This window comes from Theropithecus gelada, chromosome 16, assembly GCF_003255815.1.
Source record: "Theropithecus gelada isolate Dixy chromosome 16, Tgel_1.0, whole genome shotgun sequence".
Classification (NCBI taxonomy): Eukaryota; Metazoa; Chordata; class Mammalia; order Primates; family Cercopithecidae; genus Theropithecus; species Theropithecus gelada.
The window spans coordinates 72508123-72530162 of NC_037684.1; the positions used below are offsets into that span (position 1 = coordinate 72508123).

The window sequence follows — 22040 nt, forward strand, 5'->3', positions numbered from 1 at the left end:
GGGCATTGCTGGGAAGAGGGCCCTAGGGAACCAGCAATGTTCTGTATTTTGATTTGGATGGTGGTCACGCGGGTATGAACATGAAGCTTACACCGTAATTAACAAAACATTAAAAGTAACCTGTGTGATTCACTGCACAGCTATGGGCAACAGGAGTGCCCCTTCAGGTGAACAAGAGGGGAGGGTTGGGATCTAAGGTTGAGCCTTGAAGAGCCTAATTAAGTCGCCTTTCAAAGAAGTCTGAGCCCCAAGAGTCCCGTGTGCCTTCAATCAAGTCCCTGCCCCTTTCTGGGATTCAGCCTCCCCATCTGTGGAGTGGATCCAAGGATCCCCAAGGCCTCTTCCCGCATTTCCACCTCCCTTGGGAGAGGTGGCATTTCACTTCTATCCCAAACAAGGCTTCACGGGACAATTCCTTCCTAGTAGCCAGTAGCCACCCAGGCTGCGCACACGGGTGGGTACGTGCTCCTAGCACCAGTAGCCCTAGGGCACTAACTGCGTGAGAATTCATGCATGTCTTTCATTGCCTTAGGCTTCTATTTGCTCAACTGTAAAACGGAGTCAAGCATACCTATTTCTCAGGTTTCTGGTGATAAATTTCAGCGCAGTGTTTACTGAGCGCTTCCTGTGCTCCAGGGCTTTGCTATACACAGGTCGTGCACACAGCAAGTGCTTAATAAATGGTGGCTGCCTTGGGGACGATTAGAATGTCCATACAGGTTATTACGTCTTTTTAAGAAGGGTCCTTGCAGGGGTACCAAAGTTGCACGTGGGACAAACGCAGGACGGAAAAGCAGCCCGGCGCCCGGCGGCGTCCCGTGTTGTTTTGTTTGGGGCTGCGAGCGGAACGCGGCCGGCGCGGTCCCTTTAAGAGGTGACTGGAATGTATCAAAACAAAAAGGCCGCGCGTCCACTGGCTGCGCGCCGCACGTGACCTCACAGCTGATTTCCTGGCCCCCCCACCTCCTTTTTGTTGCTGCCGCCGCCGCCGAGTGTCAGTTTCAGCGCCGCCGCCTGCGGTCTCCCAGGCCCTAACTACCCCGCCGCCTGCCGCCTGCGCCCGCGCCCGAGCCCCGCCGCGCGCCCGAGCCCTCGCCGCGCGTCCGGGCCCCCGCCGGCGCCGCCCGGGTCCCAGCGCCGCAGCCCCGCGCGCAGATGGCGCACTCGGCGGCCGCCGTGCCGCTGGGCGCGCTGGAGCAGAGCTGCCCCATCCGCGTGGAGCACGACCGCCGGCGCCGCCAGTTCACTGTCCGGCTCAACGGTAACGCGGCCCCAGTCCGCCCCGACCTTTTGTCTGCGAGCGAGCGGGACCCGCCGGGGCCGCCCCCTTTCTGGGCGCCCGTCCCCCGCGCGCCCGCGGCCCGGTCCCGGCCCGCCGCCCGGGAAGGCTGTTGCGAGCGTGCGCCGCGGGGTGGTCTCGGGCGGCCGGAGCTCCGGGCACGGGCTGGGTTGCGCTCGGGGCCAGGTGGGGGCGCGGTCGGCGCTCCGGGAAGTGGAACGGGCTGGGCGGGGTCAGACTACCCGAGAGAACAGGGGCCAGGGCGGACAGGGGCCCCTGGAAAGGCAGAGGCAGGAGCTGGGGCCGCGCGGGTCTCCAGTCTCAGCCGCAGGGGAACCGCACCTGCTCAGGCCCAGTTGTTCACAGCTGTTGGGCATCCACTGAAGGCTCCTGTTGGAGATCCTGGAAAGGTGGTCAGCGGTGACCTGTCCCCTTCTGCGGGTGTTATATGGCTTCTTGCTGCCCCTGGGAATCTTAGTCTTTCTACACCTGGGAGGTCTGCGGACCTGGGGCTGACCGCGAAAGGGGCTTGTGGTCCCTTGGGGGGAGTGTTGGAGGGGGATGACTATCACTATCAAGACTTCAGTGGCTCTGGGACTGGCCATTTGCCTCACTTCTGTGTGCCTCAGTTTTTCCCTCTCTGCAGTGGGAATAACACCAGTGCACACCCCATTGGCTAGCTGTAAGGATGAAAGACTGTGACAAATGTAAAGGATCAGACCAGCTCGTGGGGCATTAGTAAGTGCTGGTAATTGTGGCCGGATCGTGATTGGTGAAGCCAGAAAGCAAGGGCAAGTCCTCCTTTAGTGTAGAGAAGTTTTTGTTTTTGGTTTTTTGAGATGGAGTCTCACACTGTCACCCAGGCTGGAGTTCCTGTGGCACGATCTCGGCTCACTGCAACCTCTGCTTCCTGGGTTCAAGTGATTCTCCCGCCTCAGCCTCCCGAGTAGCTGGGATTACAGGCACCCACCACCACGCCCAGCTAATTTTCGTATTTTTAGTAGAGACGGGCTTTCACCATATTGGCCAGGCTGGTTTTGAACTCCTGACTTCAGGTGATCTACCTGCCGTGGCCTCCCAAAGTGCTGGGATTACAGGAGTGAGTCACCACGCCCAGCTGGTGTAGAGAAGTTTTGACTGGCCCATCCCGCTCAGGAGGTCCCAGAGGTAGGAAGTAGAACTACAAAAACAGGGCCATGAACTCCCTGTGGCCCATCTCGCCCCAGTGGGAATGTCCAAGCTGGACCAGCCCTTAGAGGCCACTGTGCCCATTTTCAAGAAGGGAAGGTGGAGGGCCAGGAAAGGGAAAGGTTTGCCAGAGAGGTCAGGCCGAGAGTTGGACAGAGCTGGGATGGCCTCCTGACTGGTCTGACTCCCTGGACCGTGGGGCTCCTGTGAGCCACGTTTGGCTTCAGCCAGGAGGGGCCTCTGCCAGATCTCTGATGCTATTTGGAATGTGCCCAGTGTCGAGCCAGGCCCCACTACTGCTTCGTGGATGGGACTGTCACAATACCCTGACAATGTTGTGACATACCACCCTGTGTTACAGATGAGGAAACTGAGGCTAGAGACCTTAGGAAATGATTGCCCAGCATCACCCAGAACTTCACCGTTGGCCCAACCAACCCTACACCACCCGGCAGAGGCCAGTCCTGCTACTGCTGGGGTGCCGGCAGGGCTTAGCTAGCGGTGACATTCGGGGCCCTGGCCACTCGGGGAGAGAGAGCTGGTGGCTTTCATATCCTCTCTTCTGAGGTTCCAGAGCGGCCTCTGGTTCCCTTGGGGGCTCAGGAGGCCCATTATTCTCAAAGATAGAAAGAAGAGGGGATACATTTGGGTTTTTTTTTTTTTTTTCTCTTCCAAGTGGGTACAGCCAAAGGACAGCCCTCCAGAGCTGGCTGTGGTCAGGGCTGTACATGCCCAGCCATATTTCTAAACTTACCCCCTTCTGGAACTTACAGCCCAGAGAGCTGACCACAGATGTGGCTGGGGATCTCCCCAGCCAAGCCCAGGGGAGAGAGAAGAGGGAGGCCAGAGGCCCCCAAGGGAGTGGCTGTGCAGCTCAGGGTGGGGCTTTTCTGGGCTTCCAGGCCGCACTGGGTTTGGGTGTGTGTGTCTTGGGACCAGAGAAGGGTCGTCTGAGTGTGGACCCAGGCCTCCCTGAGCTGATCAGGACAACAGGCTGTGGTATCATTCCCGACCTGTAAGGCAAGCCTGGAGGCTGGGCGCTGTTGCGCCCACTGAGTGATACAAACACTGAGGCTGAGGGGTCAGCTAGCCCCAGGCGCCTGGTGCGGAAGTGTTCCTAGGCTGTCCACATAGCAGAGCTAGGCCGATCTCTCTTCCTGCGAGCTCTGGTTCTGAGTGAGGGAAAAAGTTTGAACAGCTTCGTTTATTAAGCACTTAACAGCGTTCTAGGAGGCCCGGTGCACCTGGAGTCTCTTTATTTCATAGCTGCACAGCACAGGGAGAGGGGAAACTGCATTTCCCATATACAGATGGGGAGACTGAGACATGGGGAAGTGAAAAGACTTGCCCCAAGTCTTGCACCACAGAGGTGGAGGAGCTGTGATTCACCCCGTAAGTATTTGTTGAGCGCCTACCGTGTACCAAGCACTCTTAGGTGTTGGGGTCTCGTGTGGCTGACAGAGAGGGAAATGGACAAGACATAGAGTCCGTTTGAATGTATCCTGGAAAACAAAGGGCTCTCATGAGAGGTGCAGGGGGCAAAGGTGAGGCTGTGTTGGGCAGGGCTGCTATTTAGAATCTTGTGTCCAGGACGCCCCTCCCTGGAGGATGGCATTTCAGTGAAGACCCGAAGGAGTCAAGAAACAGAGCTACAAGAGGGAAGAGTGTTTCAAGTGGAGGGAACAGCAAGAGCAAAGCTCTGCCTGCGATGCCTGGTGTGTGCAGGATGGATCGAGGGGTCATGGGGAGCACGTGGTGCAGGGCCTGGAGGCCGTTGTCCCGTGGACTTGGCTTTGACTCTGAGGCACCTAGGAGGGTCCTGAGCAGAAGAAAGACGGGATGCCCGGCCGGGCGCGGTGGCTCAAGCCTGTAATCCCAGCACTTTGGGAGGCCGAGGTGGGTGGATCATGAGGTCAGGAGATCAAGACCATCCTGGCTAACATGGTGAAACCCCGTCTCTACTAAAAATACAAAAAACTAGCCGGGCGTGGTGGCGGGCGCCTGTAGTCCCAGCTACTCGGAGGCTGAGGCAGGAGAATGGCGTGAACCTGGGAGGCGGAGCTTGCAGTGAGCCGAGATCGCGCCACTGCACTCCAGCCTGGGTGACACAGCGCGAGACTCCGTCTCAAAAAAAAAAAAAGAAAGACGGGATGCCCTGGCTCCCTCTGGCTGCTGCTCTAAGGGGAGCAAACTGTGAGGACCAGGACAGAGCAGGGAGGTGGTTACTTCACTAGTCCAGGCACTGCCACGAGGCGTGGGAGAAACGCCTAAATCCTGGACAGATGTGGAAAGAAGCATGGCTGTGACTTGCTTTTGGGTGATGAGAGGAAGGCTTGAGCTCGGGCTTGTCTGATCCCACATCCCCGTTCTGAAATGCAAGCTTGTCATCACTTCGTAGATGGGGAAACCAAAGCACACAGCCTGTAGGCAGCTAAGCCAGAATCAAGCCCCTAGCCTCCATCTGAGGATGGTTTGTGAAGGTTGGAGGCAGCTGGAAGAGACCCCCCACCTCCTGGGCAGTCCCTTCCTCAGCCTTCCCTCTCCCTCACAGGCAGGGCTATGTGTCCCACTTGCTGCAAGGGAAGGGACACTTGAAGGTTGCAGAACTGTGGAACTTTCTGCATCCTCCCTAACCCCCATTTTGCAGACAGGAAGACTGAGGCCCCAGAGAGTCAGCTGCTGCCCCTGGCCTCCCTCAGCATCCCTGGATGCAGTGGAGCTGAGACCACAGCCCCAGGCCTTGGGAGGTGCTCAGATCACAGCCCCAGTATGAGGCTCCTGGCTGTGTTGGGCTGGGCTAGACCAGAGTCCTCTGGGGAGGGGAGGGACCTATGGCTGAGCCTCTCCAGGCTCACAGCTCCCTCTGCCTAATCCACCAATGAGCCACCAACATGTGGCTCCTCTCTGATCCAGGCTCTACTTACAGAGGTGCCGGAAAAGCCAGCCAGGGTGTCTGCTTGTCCTTGTCCAGGGCCACCGTTCCGGCAGCCTGGGCTCTGCCTCCGTCTGCCTCAGTGTCCTCATCTATATATTTTGATCTGCCAGCTCTTCTTGCAGGGTGGGTGTGGGCCGAGTGGAGAAAGCAGAGGTCAACACCTTCTGCAGACTCCACATCTCCCAGAGGTCTTGCCCCTGTCTCCTGTCTGCAAGCTTTGGTCTTTCTCTGTGATCGCCTCCCCTGACAATTTCCTGGCCCGCTTTGGTCCTGAGGTTGGGGAGGGGCAGAGAGAGCATGGGGGTACAGAGACCCAGGGACGGGTCCCCCACGAGCAGAATAGCTTTAACTTTTCTCAGACCAGCCACATGATGCTGGTGGGGTTCTCATGCCCAGGAGGGAGGAGCGTGGTGGTGATCGTCCCGGGACAGGTGAGGTCTCTGGGGCAGAGAGATGTCGGGACTGGCGTAAGATCACCTGGCAGAGTTGAGACTGGAACTGAGGGCCCTGCCCTGCCCTAGGCTTGCTCCTGTGGCTCCCAAGTGACAAGTACTGACCCCCTCTGTGCTAGTCTGAGGTCTGGAGCTCTCAAGGCAGCTCTTAGAGCCTAGCCCAGATAAGGGCCTGGGGCCCGGACCAGGCCCAGAGACTGTGCCTATGTCGCTGTGAGCTGAGACAGCAGGATCCACGGTGCCCAGAAATGAACGTGTGGCTGACAGTGCTGCCCTGGTGTCCTGCTGTCCCATCATGGGGGCTGCGGGCGGCCAGTGGAGGCTTCTGGGCAGGTGACCTTTGGGCTCACCTGGAATGAGAAGGAAGGGTTCCCGGAGGCCCTGGGCAGAAAGGTGGCAGGCAGGGGAACAGCCACCAAAGCAGGGTGGCCAGAGAGGCAGCTGGACCCCAGGCACGTTTAGAAAGCTGTGTCCACAGCCCTGCCGAGGGTCAGGTCAGATGAGAAAGGCAAGGCGAGGAGGAGCCAAGGACCTTGGTCAAGCTTTGGGGACTTGGGCATCTTCCTGGGATCTCCAGACAGGTTTGGGGCAGGACAAGGAGTTGAGCGCGAGGACCGGTATTGCATTTGTGGGCTGTGTTGTGGGTGTAGACACTTGTGACTGGGTGGCCTTTGAAGGCCCTCCAAGGTGGAGTTCAGGCCCTGGCCGGATGCTCTGAGGTTGCCGCCCAGGAGCCTGGCTCCTCGCCACCCACTGCCATGTGGTCTGGCCCATGTAGGGTGTCCATTTAAACTTGATCTTTTCCTCACATGTAGCCCCACCACCACTATGGCCACCCCAGATGCCCTCTGTTCCCCTTTCAGCCTGAAGACCCTCCTTTGACTCAGCCCTATCGCCAGTCAACTCCACACACCTCCCTGATTCTCATTCCAGGTGAGCCCAAACATGACGTGTCCAGAGGCCTCCCCTGACTGCCCGCAGCCCCCATGATGGGAGCAGGACACCAGGGCAGCACTGTCAGCCACGCGTTCATTTCTGGGCACCGTGGATCCTGCTGTCTCATCTCACAGTGACACAGGCACAGCCTCTGGGCCTGGCCCAGGCCCCAGGCCCTTATCTGGGCTAGGCTCTAAGAGCTGCCTTGAGAGTTCCAGACCTCAGACTAGAACAGACGGGGTTAGTACTTGTCACTTGGGAGCCACAGGAGCAAGCCTAGGGCAGGGCAGGCCCCTCAGTTCCAGTCTCAACTCTGCCAGGTGATCCTACGCCAGTCCCGACACCTCTCGGCCCCAGAGACCTCACCTGTCCCGGGACGATCACCACCACCCTCCTCCCTCCTGGGCCTCAGTTTCCCCATCTGTACATGGGGCTGTGAGAATCCTACCTGTTTAGTGGGATGGTTGTGAGGATTGTCGTGTGGAGAGAGCAGAGCACAAGCCTGCCCCATCCTGGGGCTGCACACGCTTGGGCCACCACCGTTCCTGTCCTGCTGTCTCCTGGGAGCCACAGCCCGAGGTGCGGGCCCGGCTGTGGGAAGGCCGGCACGCTGGTCCAGCCAGTTGTCCACAGGTCTGCCGCAAGGCCCTAGTGTGTGTCTGGCAGAGACAGAATAGCAGTTGTTTTAGTTGGACAGATATTTCTTGGGTGTCTACCCTGAGCTGGGTGCCTGGAATATGGTAGTGGCTGAGCTGTGCGATCACTGAGGGCCAGTGGGAAGCAGAGGCCTCCCAGGGTCAGGCCCATCCATGGCCCAGGTGGCTACTCCAGAAACGCTGACGCAAGACGTGCACAGAGGAGCAGAAATGAGCTTGCCAGGCTTCTGGTGTCCACCTCCCTGCTCTGCAGGGACTGTGCTGGAGCAAAAGCTGAGCTCTTTTTGGTGGCTTGCAGGGCTCTGTGTGGTCTGGCCCCAGGATCTCTGACTTGGCTTCCCAACCCTCACCCCCGGCTTGTTCGGGCCCAGCCACTCTGGCCTCCTTGCTCTTCCTTCAGCCTCCTATCCCAGGGCCTTTGCACATGCTGCTCTCGCCAGTGGATGGCTCATACCCCACATCTCCTTTGGGGTCCCTGTATGCCCTTTTTACAGTGGCAGCCCTGCCCCTCCCCACCCACCCCTCCTCTGCTGTGTAGTGATCCTTGGCACCTGTCAGCTTATCACCTGTGATGTATGTACATATGTATTTAGAGACAGGGTCTCATTCTCACCCAGGCTGAAGTGCAGTGATACAATCATATCTCACTGCAGCCCCAAACTCCTGGGCTCAAGTGATCCTCCCGTCTCAGCCTCCCAAATAGCTGGGACCATAGGTGTGTACCACCATGCTCAGCTACCTTTTTTTTTTTGTTGTTGTTGTTGAGATGGAGTTTTGCTCTTGTTGCCCAGGCTGGAGTGCGATGGTGCGGTCACGGCGCTCACTGCAATCTCCGCTTCCCGGGTTCAAGTGATTCTCCTGCCTCAGCTTCCCAAGTAGCTGGGATTACAAGCACCCGCTACCACGCCCAGCTAATTTCTGTATCTTTAGTAGAGATGGGCTTTCACCACGTTGGCCAGGCTGGTCTCGAACTCCTGACCTCAGGTGATCCGCCCGCCTTGGCCTCCCAAAGTGCTGGGATTATAGGAGTGGGTCACTGTGCCTGGCCAACTTTATTTTTATTTTTGTAGAGACTGGGTCATCATGTTGCCCAGGTTGGTCTCCAGCTCCTGGGCTCAAGCGATCCTCCTACCTCTGCCTCCTAGAGTGCTGGGATTACAGGCATGAGCCACCGTGCCCGGCCCCTGTATTATTTATGATTATATTACTTATTATGTGTCTTCCTCAGTAGGTAAGATCCATGAGGAAGAGTTTCATCAGTTTTGGTCACTGCTGCCTGCCCTGCAGCCCAAACACGGCTGGAACATAGTAGGCCCTTAATGAGCCTGGGGTCATTAAATGGCCAGGTTAGGTAGGCAGCTCCCTTGGTGACCGGGTCAGTCTCAAAATAGCCTCCTCTCTCTGCTCGCCTGTCCTGGATGAGTTGAATTAACCCCAGCAGGTGGGGAGCCAAGAACCACATCCCTTGCTGTGCAGCCAGGACAGGCGGCAGTGGCCACAGCTGGGCCTTGGCCAGGGTGGCAGGCACAGTCCACAGAAGGACAGTCAGGCCCACAAGGAGGAGGCAGCAGGGCCGGTGCGGGGGCGGGGCTGCAGGCATGAGGGGAGTGAGGCTGGGGAACCCTCAGCTGGGCCTGGCAGGAACGGGGAAAGGGCATCGGTCAGAGGGAAATGCCTAGGCGATGGCAGGTGCAGGAAGTAGCAGGTGTGTTGGTGGAGCAGAAAGAATGGCTGTGGCTCAGGACCTGCGGGCCTGGGCTCCAGCGTCATCTCGGCCTGCTGTGTGACTTGGATCCCTGGATCTCAGTAGTTCCTCCTCTGGAAATGGGGAGATGAATTGTAGCCATCTCCTGAGGCTTTGGGGAGAATCAAAGGAGAGACCAAGGGCCAGAAAGCCTCCTTGCTGCCGTTGGCCCCGGTTCCGGTGGCCCTGGACTAGTGGTTGGACCTCTTGTCCCGTCAGCCTTCCCCTCGGGTCACCCAGCACAGGCTTTAGGGGCAGATTCTCTGGGGCTTTGAAGTTAAAGCACGTGAAACACAGCGTGCTTTTCAAGAGTGGAGAAAGACACGTGGCGATGAATGTCTTCTTTTAGCGCCAGCGTGTTGAGTCTCCCACCTTGGAACCTTTGCCCTGGCCATGCCCCTGCACCACCTTCCCGGCACTCCCCTCTCAACTCAGAGGCTTCGGGGAGAATCAAAGGAGAGACGGAAGGCCACTGAGCTGGGCACGGTGACTTCCCCTCCATTGGAGGGGCCTCCCTGACGGCCCCCTCCCAGCTTGTTTATTTCATTCACACACTTGGCGCTCCCTGAAACTAGAAACCTCAGTGTTATCCTAGACTCCCCTTTCCCTGCTCGACCACATCCGAGCCATCAGTAAATCCTGCTGGCTACACTTTCAGATACCATCCAGTCAAAACACTGCTCCACACAGCCACACTGCCCCCGCCCTGGTCTGTGTTCCGTCTTCACCCTCTGGGCTCCCTGCCCCTGCTCCCCATCCGTTCTCCCCACAGTGGCAGCAGAATCTGTGAATCGCATCCGTCCCTTTGCTTAGGGGCTTCCAGTGGCGCCCAGCTCAGAAGGCTTAGGAGGCTCTGCAGGACCTGCCCTATCACCTCCCTGCCCCCATCTTTTCCCTTCCCCTCACCCACCCCACTCCAGCTGCCCCTCATTCAGGCCCACTCCCGCCTCAGAGCCTTTGCACTGGCTGTTCCCTCTGCCCAGAACACCGTTCCCTCCGAATGGCTGGTGCCCTCTCCTTCCTGTCTTCACCTGCCCCCATTCCCTGGCATCCTACACATCCACTTGCTTTTCATGTTTATTCTTTCTCCTGTTTGGGTTTCATGGAGGTAGGACTCCTTGTGTGGCTTGTTTGCTGCTATATTCCCAGCATCTGAAACAGTACCTGGGGCTCAGGAAACATTTGGTGGATGGATAAGTGGATGGGTGGGTCGATGGATGCATGGGTAGGTGGACAGGCAAACAGATGAGACACTGAAAACTGTGGTTAGGAAAAACTTCAGTTCATTCTTTGCCCAGCAGGAGTTTGGGGTGGACTGGTGAGCTCCAGGCCTGGCAGGCCTGGTGGAGTGTGAAGACGCATTTGTTACTGTCTCCCGTGTCCAGCGTCATGGACTCTGCCACGGGCCTCTGATCTTGCCTGCTGCATCTCGGTCAGGGTCCAGCAGGTGGTCGTGATGCGTGGCACAGCGCTGCCTCTCTTGTCTCTTCATGCTCTGCCTTCGTTGCAGATTTGCTGAGCCCTGTTCTGTGTCCAATGCTGGGTCCTGGGGCCAGATCCGAGGGTGTGGTGGGTTGGGGATGCAGAGAGCAGGGCTACAGAAGGGGTGGTAGGGCTCTGGGATGCTAAGACTGACGTAGTAGCAGAGGTTCAGGTGTTCTAAGCACTGCTGTAAGCATGTCACAGAGGTTACCTCATTTAATTCTCCAAACCACCCTATGAAGGACATTTTATTGTATCCCCACTTTATGGATGAGGGGACTGAGGCGCCGAGAGGTTATTCAGGATTTAGCTGTAGCAGTTGAATGGGCCCCAATGCCTGTCCCTCCACCCCAGCCTCTGCACCTGAGTCCACTTGGATGGGAGTCAGCATAGGCTTACTTGTCTCCACAACCCCCAGGATGTCATGACCGGGCCGTCCTGCTCTATGAGTACGTGGGCAAGCGGATCGTGGACCTGCAGCACACCGAGGTCCCAGATGCCTACCGTGGGCGCGGCATCGCCAAGCACCTCGCCAAGGTAGGGCAGGCAGGCGGCAGGGCCAGGCGGGAGCGGGGACGTGGGGGCTGCCACCCTCCCTCAGAGGAGACGGTGGCCCTGGTGGCCAGTTCAGCCTGCTTCTTGGCCCTGGATCCTCTCCGGGCCGGTGGCAGCCTTTCTGGGCCCAGGCTCCTGTTCAAGACCCTGGCGTGGCTGAGCCTCCAGGATCCTTACACACCTCCTGTGTGGCAGGTGCTTCGTGGGAGCCCCATTCCCGCCCCCAGCCCCTTCATCCTCAGGGAATCCCAAATCCCAGGCTGTCTGGAGAGAGGTTTGGGCTTGGGGAAGGGAGTTACAGCCAGAGCAAAGCAGGCCCCGAGGGCTGCTGCTGGGACTTAGCTGGGCCCTCGGCAGGCTTCCCTCCTCCACCCCCACCCCGCCAGGAGAATTGCAGGCAACCTTTGCCCTCCGTGCTGCCTGGGGCATGGGGGCTTGTACCTCCCTGGGGAGAGGTGATGTGTTTTTTCCTTGTGTACTGGACCAGTCTGTGGGGATCATCCCAGGTGATGCTGAAGCAAGAGAATTACTGAGCAGGGCAAAGTGGGTGGCCAGGGAGCCGGGGCCTGGGGAGGGAGCAGATGATGCCACCTTTCTGGTGCCGGCTGCAGGCCCTGACCGCTGTCCTCTCTGCCCGGCTCCCAGGCCGCCCTGGACTTCGTGGTGGAGGAGGACCTGAAGGCCCATCTCACCTGCTGGTACATCCAGAAGTACGTCAAGGAGAACCCCCTGCCGCAGTACCTGGAGCGCCTGCAGCCGTAACCCTGGCCTGCAGGCGGGAGCGCTCCCTGCCGGACTCTTCCACGTGGCCTTTGCCCGGCCCTACGTGCTCTCAGGAACCTGGTCCCACTGGGAACAGACTCAGAGTTATTTTTGTAAGGACACTTATCTGTGCTCCACGTCCAGATCCCTGGAGGCCGCTGACCAATGATGGGCGGTGACCCGGTAACTGAGGTGGCAAGGAGGCCGGGTAGTCCCGGCAGCTCCCTCTCTGCAGAGACCAGCAGCTTCGTGGGAGGCCTGTGGGCCGCACTAGGGGCTAGAGCCAGCCTGCATCCCGCCCGCCGGGTTCCACGTGGAGATCAGCAGGAGGGCCAGTGCGGGACCCCTGCTGCCACCTCTCCTGGGCCCGTGTCCTTTCTGGAAATTAGGAAGGTGTGCCCCAGAGCCAAGAGGAGCAATAAGAAACCTCGTGTGCCAGCTTCTGAGGGTGGCAGCGCCAGACCCCACCTGCCACCAGCGCTGCCCCTTTCTCAGACCCCCATCCCCAGTACAGGCAGGGCCCTGGAAGGGAGCAGCTCTCGCTGCCAGAAACCAGGAGAGTGAAGGACGGAGCACTGGCCAGGCTCAATGGCACGTGCGGTTCACACATGTGAACACACAGGATGTGGTCTACAGGCGGGCTGGTGGTGGGTGCCGTGGGTGTTTTCCTCTCCTTGGTACCCCCACCTTTTTTTTGGCCTCTCGTGTAGGTTCTGCAGGAAACCAAGACCCCATCCCCCTGGGCTGCTGTCCCCTATACCCCTGTCTGCTGGGAGCATCTCCAAGGGGCCCTGAGCAGCTGCAGGCCTGCCCCTTGCTGGCCTTGGCCACCTGCCTGAGCCTTCTCCGAGAAGATGCCTTGGAGCTGGGGTGGGAGAGAGGCTGACTGTTCTCCAAAAACTGCCATCAGCATCCAAGAGGAAGAAACATCAGGCACAGGGGTTTCTGTGCTGCTGCCAAACATCAGTGTCCTCTTTTGGGCTGGCTAAGCTGGATACACTCTGCTGCCCATCCAGCCCTGGGCTCCTCCCCAACCCAGCCTTCCTGGGTGCAGTCCGGGAGACACACCAGCACACTTTGGTGGGACCAGCCTTTCCCGGGCATGCTGGCTTCCCCTGGGGCTGGCTCAGGTCCTGCCCTCTTGTGTCAGCTCTAACAAGGGTCAGATTCGTCCCTGCTCCTCTGTAGAGCTGGAGGGTGACCCTGGAGCCAGGGGCCCTTTAGGGCTGAGACATTGGTTAGTCAACAGCACATCCCTTGGGAGTGATGCATTCCCACCAGGCTTCGGGGGGTGTCAGGCTGGGCTCTGGGCAGTACAGGGAGAGGTTGACTCCCCCGGTGCAGCGGCCGTGGTTGCCATGGTGACTCCTCCCTTTGACTCCATGCGCAGGCGCTGGCTGGCCTATGGTTGCATTTTCCACTCACCTCCTTGCTATCCCCAGTCTTGGCACCGAGACCCCCCGCATTCCTTCTCCAGCCACAGCAGCTCAGGGGTCTTCCTGCCTGGACACAGGACCATGGAGACCTGCATGTGCAGGGAGGCCTGGCATCCTGCCGATGGGGGTCCTGGAGCCCCAGAGTCTCCTCGAAACCCCTGCTGTGGGTCACAGCGTGGACCAGCAGGGGTCACCATCCCAAGCACCCCCCACATCCCTGCCCCTTGCCCTGTGGCAGATGCTCCTGCCCTGGCCTCCAGGAATTTGGCCCTTTTGCAGAGGGCTTGTATGAGAGGTCGGAGGCAGGAGGTGGGCCGAGCTGCTCCGGGTCCCCTCCAGGGCTAGGGGTGGCCCATTGCTGGCAGAATTTAAGGAAAGAGGAAGTTGTAGGCACAGAGGATGGGCAGCCAGGCCTGGGCCTTCCCCTTACTGTCCCGGGGCAGCAGGGCTGGGGGCCTCCTTTCCCCTCCCTGAGGTCACCCCCTTCCCATGCACATGTCCCTCCCCACGTTCAAGCACGTAGTCCATCATGACCACCCAGGAGCTCAGTGAGCTGAGGCCGTGTCCCCGTGGCCTCCAGCCCACCTTGCAGTGGCAGTACAAGGAGGCCCCCACAGGAAGCCCTTGAGAGCCAGGAGGGAATGGGCCTGGCCCCACCCTGTTCCCACGCTCACCTAAGGTTCCTCCCCCTGTGTTCTAGCAGGTGACTCTCCATCCGGCCAGCCCACAACCAATACTTGAACCAGGAGGCTTGGGGTGGTGGAGGCCCGCAGAGGCCCTGGGCCCAGGAACCGAGGCTAGGGCTTTCTCAGGAGGCCTGATCCAAGCTCCTGCTGGTATGACCTGGCCTCGCCTCGGGCTGCCTTACATCACCGCTAACCCACGCCGGGGCTAGGCAGGGCTTCGTGGGACCTGGCCCAAGGTCTCCAGCAGAGCAATAACCACATCTCCCCAGGTCAGGTCGCCACAGACACCCTGCCCTGGAGCCCCCAGCCCATCCCGTCTGGTGCTACCCTGTCTACCTGGCAGCCCAGCCTCACCCCTCCCATCGGGTCACCTGGGAGTCCTTGGTAAGGATGTCACCACATGGGGCCGATTTATGCATCTGGGCGAGAGCCAGAGTGGGGCAGGGGACGCTCGGGGGCCTGCAGGTCTCCCACAGAGCTGCTTTCCTGCCCGCTTCACCCTGTGGGTTTCTATTTTCTTGCCCGGTCAAAATAGGCAGTGACTCGTGCCTTCCCTCCTCAGGGCCCGTGGCAGGGTGTGGACCCAGCTGGCCCCGGGACCGCCCCCTTCCTCATTCTCCAAGCTCCTCAACAGGTCTCAGAGGAACGTTTCCGTAAAAGGTGTGGCCTGACTTGCAGTGCTGTCCCCACGCTGTCGCCTCCCCCACAGCAACCTGCTGGTCAGCCCTGTCCTTAACTGCTGGGGAGGTTGAGGTGGGAAGGGGGAGGCAGCCTTCCCTCCCTGGTATCTGGCCTCTCTTCTCAGTCCTCAGCCCAACCTTCAGTGTGGAGAGCGAGACCCGGAGTGGCACTGGGGCTTGGCTGAGGTCTCCCCGCAGGATAACAGTGACTTCAGGACCCCAGACCCCAGTCTGGGCAGCTCTGCCTTTCCAGCTGGCCCAGCCCCCACATCACAGTTCCCTGCCATCTCCAGGTGCAAAAGGCCCCGAGGCCACAGCCCAGCTATGAAGCAGAGTGACTTCGTGGGGTTTCCTAGGAAGGGGCAGCGATGTCATGCAGGAGATCTGCTGTGCCATAAGAAGTCGCTCCTTTGGGATTTCTGGTCCACTGCAGGGAGGTGAGGCCCAGCCTCATGTCAACACATGCCCATCAAGGAAAGCTGTGGCTAATGCTTACAAAACAAGTGAAAATCTTGCACCAGGCCCAGGGCCATATCTCATTCCATGCCAGCTGCTGAGGGAGGGAACAGACTGCAAGACAATTTCTCCTAGTTCCCACTCAGGGTTTCATGGCTACTCAGAATGAAAGAGAAAGTGTCAGGCCCGTTGCAATCTTTTTTTTTTTTTTTTTTTTGGAGATGGAGTCTCGCTCTGTCGCCCAGGCTGGAGTGCAGTGGTGTGATCTTGGCTCACTGCAACCACCACCTCCCGGGTTCAAGCGATTCTCCTGCCTCAGCTTCCCAAGTAGCTGGGGTTACAGGTGCGTGCCACCACACCCAGCTAATTTTTGTATTTTTAGTAGGGGTGGGGTTTCACCATGTTGGCCAGGCTGGTCTCGAACCCCTGACCTCAAATGATCCACCCGCCTTGGCCTCCCAAAGTGTTGGGATTACAGGTGTGAGCCACCTCACCCGGCCCCGTTGCAATCTTATTCTACTTTGTTTTCACAGCAGTCCCGTGACGTGCCTATTATTAGGCCTATTTGATAGATGAGACTGAAACTCAATCAGGGGTCACAAGCCAAAGCCCATGCTACTTGAAGGGCTCAGGATTCAGCCCAGCTCCCGTCCTCTTGGTGGCATCGAGCTTGTGTGATACAAGGTCTTATGTCTGCTTGTGGTGACAGATGGCCTTGAAAGCAATAAACATAAAACTTCCAGCAACTTCCCACTCAGCTGCAAGCCTGCGAAGGGTCCTGCCTCGAGCCATAAGGTGAGCGGCTAACCAGTGCTGGGCTGGTATGGAGAAGGCTGAATCGCCTGTGAGGCTGGGGTTGTAGGCAGGAATATTCACGGAGCCCCTGACCATACACTCACACTGCTCTTCCTGAGTTCAGGGTTCTTGGATTTGCTCAAGTCCACCCAAATATCCCTTTACGATTCTCAGGGTCCCACTCCTTCCAGATCCAATGCCCTAAATTTTACATAAGAGTTCCGGCAAGGCTGTGAATTCAACTTGTGTTGTAACTGCAACCTGCAGGATCAAATTTAGGGTTTTCAGTTGTATCGGTCTTATGGCTACAAGATATTAAAGAGATTCTTTTCTGGTTATCCAAGATGCTGTCTGTTTTTCTATCCAAGTCTTGGGTTTGTCACTTCTGCTGCCTCCAGTGTAGTCAGAAGCCAACAGTCTTTCCAGCTGTCCCCATGACATGAAGGGCTTCAGCCATTTGGTCTCTCAAGCTTTGCCTTCAAGAGACACTTCACCCCAGGTGCTTAAAATAGGTGATGTTGTAAGGACTAGTTTTGTCACTGAATGCTGTGACTTTCCAGGGTACCACATCCCCTCTGACAGTGAGGTCATTACTGCGTTCCAGCCCAATCCAGGCAGATAACCAATCCCCGATTTCCAGCATTAAGGGTCTATTTCTAGGAAGTCATTTCTGCTACCAAGGACATTATCAGTCAGTGAAGAGTCAGGAAAATGGAAATTGCCCAGGTGCTTCAGAGTGGATTTAATGCAGGGGACTGGTTATGAAAACTGATGGAAAAATGAGAAGAGTGAGAGTGAAAAGGTGAGATTGCCCAAATATTGGTAAGTGCAGGAAAAGTGCAGGAAGCTGCTTTTACATGGAGGCTGGAGGAACAGGTGTCACCCAGAAGTGCCTGGGGATCACAGGGCCTGCTGAGGGTGCTCCTGGTAGAACCTTGCTGGCTGAACAAGACCCAGGTGTGCATGCCTGCTGATGACTGCTGCTGTTGCCAGCACTAAAAAACCCCCCAGATCCAGGAACTTTACTGCCTTCTGATTGATCAGTGCTTCCTACCAGTGGGAACAAATTGGAAGGCCACTGGTAAGGGCTCTAGCAAATGTAGTTTGCAGGCTTCCAGCCTCTCTGTGATCAGAGGAGGGAAGGGATCTGGCAACCAACAATCAGGGCAAGCGGAAATATTCTTGCCTGCAGGGGCTGTGGCATATGACATAATGCCAGTCCACTGGTACCAAGGCTGAGGCAAAGCATCTAGAGGATGACAGGCCCCAGAGCCAGGCAGACCAAGAATGGATGGATAGTGGGTAGATGGTTGGGTGATAGATGGAGGGGTAGATGAGTGGGTGGGTGGGTAAGTGGGTAGATGGATGTGTGGATCGGTGAGAGAATGGTTATTAGCAATACCAGCTCAACTGCCATCACTAATACCAGCACATCATGCACTGGAGTGCTAAAATTAAAAGCTCCTTTGTCTTGGGAAGAGCTTGTCTGAGGGTTGAGGGAGACATTTGCAGGCCATTACACATGGAGTCAGGTGGGAGATCTGGCTGGGTGAGATTCTATCATTTTCTGAATTAGGGAGAGGGTGGAACCCAGGAGTTGAAAGAGGGGGGCCCCTTGAGAGGTTTGTTCCTGAAAGTTGTCCTGATTCAGGAGGAAGCTTGACGATGGGGTCGCACATTGGGTGTGGAGACCCTGAGACTGCAGGAATAAGCCTCTGCATGGCCATTCTGGAATCTGGGAAAGGAGAGCCAGGGCATACAAATGTATTGGTGTTTCATCTGCCAACTAAGACAAAAAAGTCCAACTAGGTGCCCTGGACTAGGTCGTCTCATTTAAACTTCCCAGCAAGCCATGAGGAGAGAACCTGCATCCTGTTCACGTGGAGCCACTGCCCTTTGGAGATACGATGCCATCCACACCGTGCGCAGTGAGGGTGACCCAGGCAGACGGGCCACTATCTTCACAGGACCTGAGTTCAGGGGAGGGGGATGAGAAAGTGCACACGTAACAAGAAACTGTGACCAGACTATTGGTGCACACACAGGCGACGCACCCAGCCCCAATGCGGAGAACCTGCAAGGCTCTCTTGAAGAAGGAGATGGGGACTGGGGCCTGAAAGATGAGGGAGCTTTGCAAGGGGCACAACCTGCAGGCCCCAAGGGATCCGGGCCTCATGGTCTCTGACCTCAACTCCCACTACTCCTCCCCATTCTCACTCCACCCCAGCCACATGGGCCTCCTGCTGGTCCTTGTATCTGCAAAGCTGCTCCCACCTCAGAGGCTATGCTCTCTGCCCAGAGCACTCTTCCCCCAGATATGCTCATGGCTCCCTCCCTCACCTCCTTCAGGTCCGTGCCCAGTGATCACCTTCTGGATGAGGCCTTCCTTCCCAGTTCTCCCCTGCCCAACATTTAAATTGCTACCTCCTCCACTTCTGATCCCTTTACCCTGCCCTATTTTTTCCAGTCATTGATTTCTTCTTACACGATGTATGATTTATTTATTTTATCTGGTTTATTATTCATTGTCTCTCCCAGCTAGAATACAAGCTGCATGAGGGCAGGAGTTTGTTTTTTCATTGCAGAATCCCAGCATGTGGATCAGTGCCTGGCACACATTTAGTGCTCAAAACATTTGTTGGATGGGTGGGTGGATGAATTAGTGGATGGGTGTGTGGATGGGTGGGTGGGTGGATGGATAGGTAAATGGATGAATGAATGAATGAGTGGGTGGGTGAATTAGTGGATAGGTGGGTGGATGGTGGGTGGGTGGGTGGATGGATGGATGGATGGGTGGGTGGATGGGTGAATGGCTGGGTGGATGACTGGGTGGATGGGTGGGTGGATAGATGATTGGGTGGATAGATGGATGAGTAGATGAGTGGGTGGATGGGTGAGTGGGTGGATGGATGGGTGGATGGGTGAGCGGGTGGATGGATGGATGGGTAGATGAGTAGGTGGATGAGTGGATGGGTGGGTGGATGGATGGATGGATGGATGGATGGATGGACGGGTGTGGGTGGATGAATGGCTGGGTGGATGAGTGGGTGGATGGATGGATGAGTGGGTGGATAGATGGGTGGGTGGATAGATGGGTGGATGAGTGTGTGGATGTGTGGATGGATGGGTGGATGTGTGGATGGATGGGTGGATGGATGGATGGGTGTGGGTGGATGAATGGCTGGGTGGATGAGTGGATGGATGGATAGGTGAGTGGGTGGATAGATGGTTGGGTGGATGGATGGATAGGTAGATGAGTGAGCGGATGGGTGGATGGATGGGTGTGGGTGGATGAGTGGGTGGATGGATGGATGAGTGGGTAGATAGATGGTTGGGTGGCGGATGGATGGATGGATGGGTAGATGAGTGGGTGGATGGATGGATGCGTGGGTGGATGAATGGGTGAATGGATGGCTGGGTGGATGGTTGGATGAGTAGGTGGGTGGGTGGTTTGGTGGATGAGTGGATGGATGGATGGCTGAGTGAATGGCTAGAACAGTGAGGGGGAGAGGGCTCCAGGTGGGCTAACCAGCATGAGCAAAGGCCTAGAGATGAGAGATCCTTGAGGAATCAAATGAAGATGAGTGAGGCTGGCAGGGGGAAGGTCAAGGGATGAGACCGGAGAGGTGGAATGGCTGGATGATGGAGAGCCCTGAAGTGTGGTAGAGATTGTTAGCAGTTCAATGAGTTTTCACTCATGGGCACACAGCTGCACCTCCTGCCACCCACACAGCAGTTGGGGCCTGAGATCTGCATTCTGCAAGGAGCATGGATATGGGCTCTCTCCAGGCTCTCTCTTTCCCGTTCCACTGTTGAATATCATTGGTTACTAGGCCTTGGGAAGGATGAATCTACTAACTGTAAAGAACACAAGTTTCCAAATTACTGCATTCAGCTTTTCAGGAGAAAAGCCATATGCCACTAATGAGCTCTCACTCTGGCTTGTTATGTGAGAAATACATCTCTGTGGTTTTTTAATCATTCTGCATTTTGGGGTCTATTTGTTACAGCAGATAGTGTGCACTAATGAATACCTCAAAATAGAGTGCTGCCATAACTTGAAACCTCAAATATGTACCATTGGCTTAGTAGCCAGGCAGCAGGGAACATGGAAATAGATGTTGCAGAATGGAAAGTGGGAGACTCACGTCATGCAGAGGTAAAATGTTTGTTAGAGCTGTAGCCTACAATAGCTTGAAGGGCAGACTGGGAGAAGTAAGCCTGTAGCTCCAGAGAAAGGAAGCCAAGTGAGCACAATAAAAATATATGTTAGGCTGGGCACGGTGGCTCACGTCTGTAATCCCAGTACTTTGGGAGGCTGAGGCGGGCAGGTGATGAGGTCAAGAGATCGAGACCATCCTGGCCAACATGGTGAAACCCTGTCTCTACCAAAAATACAAAAATTAACTGGGCATGGTGGCGGGCGCCTGTAGTCCCAGATACTCAGGAGGCTGAGGCAGGAGAATCGCTTGAAACCGGGAGGCAGAGGTTGCAGTGGGCCGAGATCGTGCCACTACACTCCAGCCTGAAGACAGAGCGAGACTCCGTCTCAAAAAAAAAAAAAAGAAGAAAAATATGTTAGTCATTCCTTTGGTGTACAGTCAGGTATTGTGAGATAGAGACGCACTGAAGCAAGATATAAACAGTGTGGAAATAGAAGAAAGGGAAATACGAAGAGTTTGAGGCCTTGCGGTGTTGGAAAAGTGAACTGCGAACGGATCTCAAATAGCAGGAAATAAAAATGAAAAGGTTTTAAGTAGCAACGGCTTATTAAAACTCTCAGGTCTACAGACGAAGGCCTTAATCGTGCAGCAAGGATCAAATGAAGTGGGTGGTCTTGCCCCACTAATTGTTGAGATGTTCTCAAGGTCAGTGTCAGTAAATAGAGAGACAGAGACAGCAGAGACAGAGACATAGGAGATGAGGAAGCTAAGAAATCAAGCTGCTGGAAGATGATAGTAGAAAAGTACCTCGGGTGTGGTCACATGGAACTTACTGGAAGGAAAACTCCCTAAAATCTGGAGGGAATTGTATTGCCAAAGCCACCACAAGCCTGTCATTGTAGAACACGCCTTGGGCCTCCACCCTTGTACAGGCAGGAAAAGAGCTGCAAAAACCACGTGGTCCCCACCTCAGATGTCGCCATGGAGAAAACTGGATGAGGAGGGACCTCCCAGAAAGCAGCGTTGGAAAATCCCTCCATGAGTAGGACAGTGACCTTCACAACATCGCCAGTCAGATTCTGCAATTGTGGGGTGGGGGCTGCTCTGTGTCCCTGTTCCCGCTTCCCTAATGAGAGCTTTAACTGCCCCCAGCCAGTTCAGAGGGAGCAGGAACTGGATTTTACTTGGAGATCCCAGGATGGTCATAGCAGAGAGCATGGCATGTTCCAGGAGGTGCAGGGCCACAGGCAGAGACAGATGGGGTTTGGGTCATCCCTCTGGGGGAGGGTGTGATAGAAGAAAGAGCACACTGCTATCTCGTTGCCAGAAAGACAGACCGTTGCTGAGACTCATAGTGAATCATTAAAAATCAATTTTCTGACCTCCCTGGATACACAGACTATTTCATAGTCTCCCCCTGCAGTCAATTGTGAGCAGAGGTGGACTGAGGCTTCTAAGAGTGGGAGGGCCCCTCCCCCTCCCTGACCTCTGCTTCCCCTTAACTGGCTGGATGCAGAAGGGGAACAAGACAGTTGGAGCCTGGGTCCCTGAATCACTGCATGGAGGAAAGCTATCCACTGGCAAGGGACACCTACTTCACACCACAGTGAGGAAGAACCAGACTGAACTGCATCTCAACAATGAAGCATTTCTCAGCCCATTTGTTCCAGCAGCTGACAACGCCCTGACAAACACACAGGCCATGGCCAGGGATCTAGAGTTGATGCTGAGGCGCCACTAGAAGATTCTAAGCAGAAAAGTAGTATGGTTATATTTATTGTTTTAAAAGAATTATTGTGGCCGGGCCAGGCACAGTGGCTCACGCCTGTAATGCC

At 56.5% G+C, this 22040-nt stretch overlaps 1 protein-coding gene across 1 annotated transcript; it reads left to right on the top strand.

Annotated features, from left to right (window-relative positions):
- Window positions 1-999: 999 nt before the first annotated feature.
- On the top strand, window positions 1000-12415 carry NATD1 (N-acetyltransferase domain containing 1). Its single transcript, XM_025361250.1, has 3 exons — window positions 1000-1261; window positions 11091-11209; window positions 11873-12415. The coding sequence occupies exons 1-3, from the start codon at window positions 1156-1158 to the stop codon at window positions 11987-11989; spliced, it is 342 nt and encodes a 113-aa protein (XP_025217035.1). The 5' UTR covers window positions 1000-1155; the 3' UTR covers window positions 11990-12415.
- Window positions 12416-22040: the final 9625 nt, after the last annotated feature.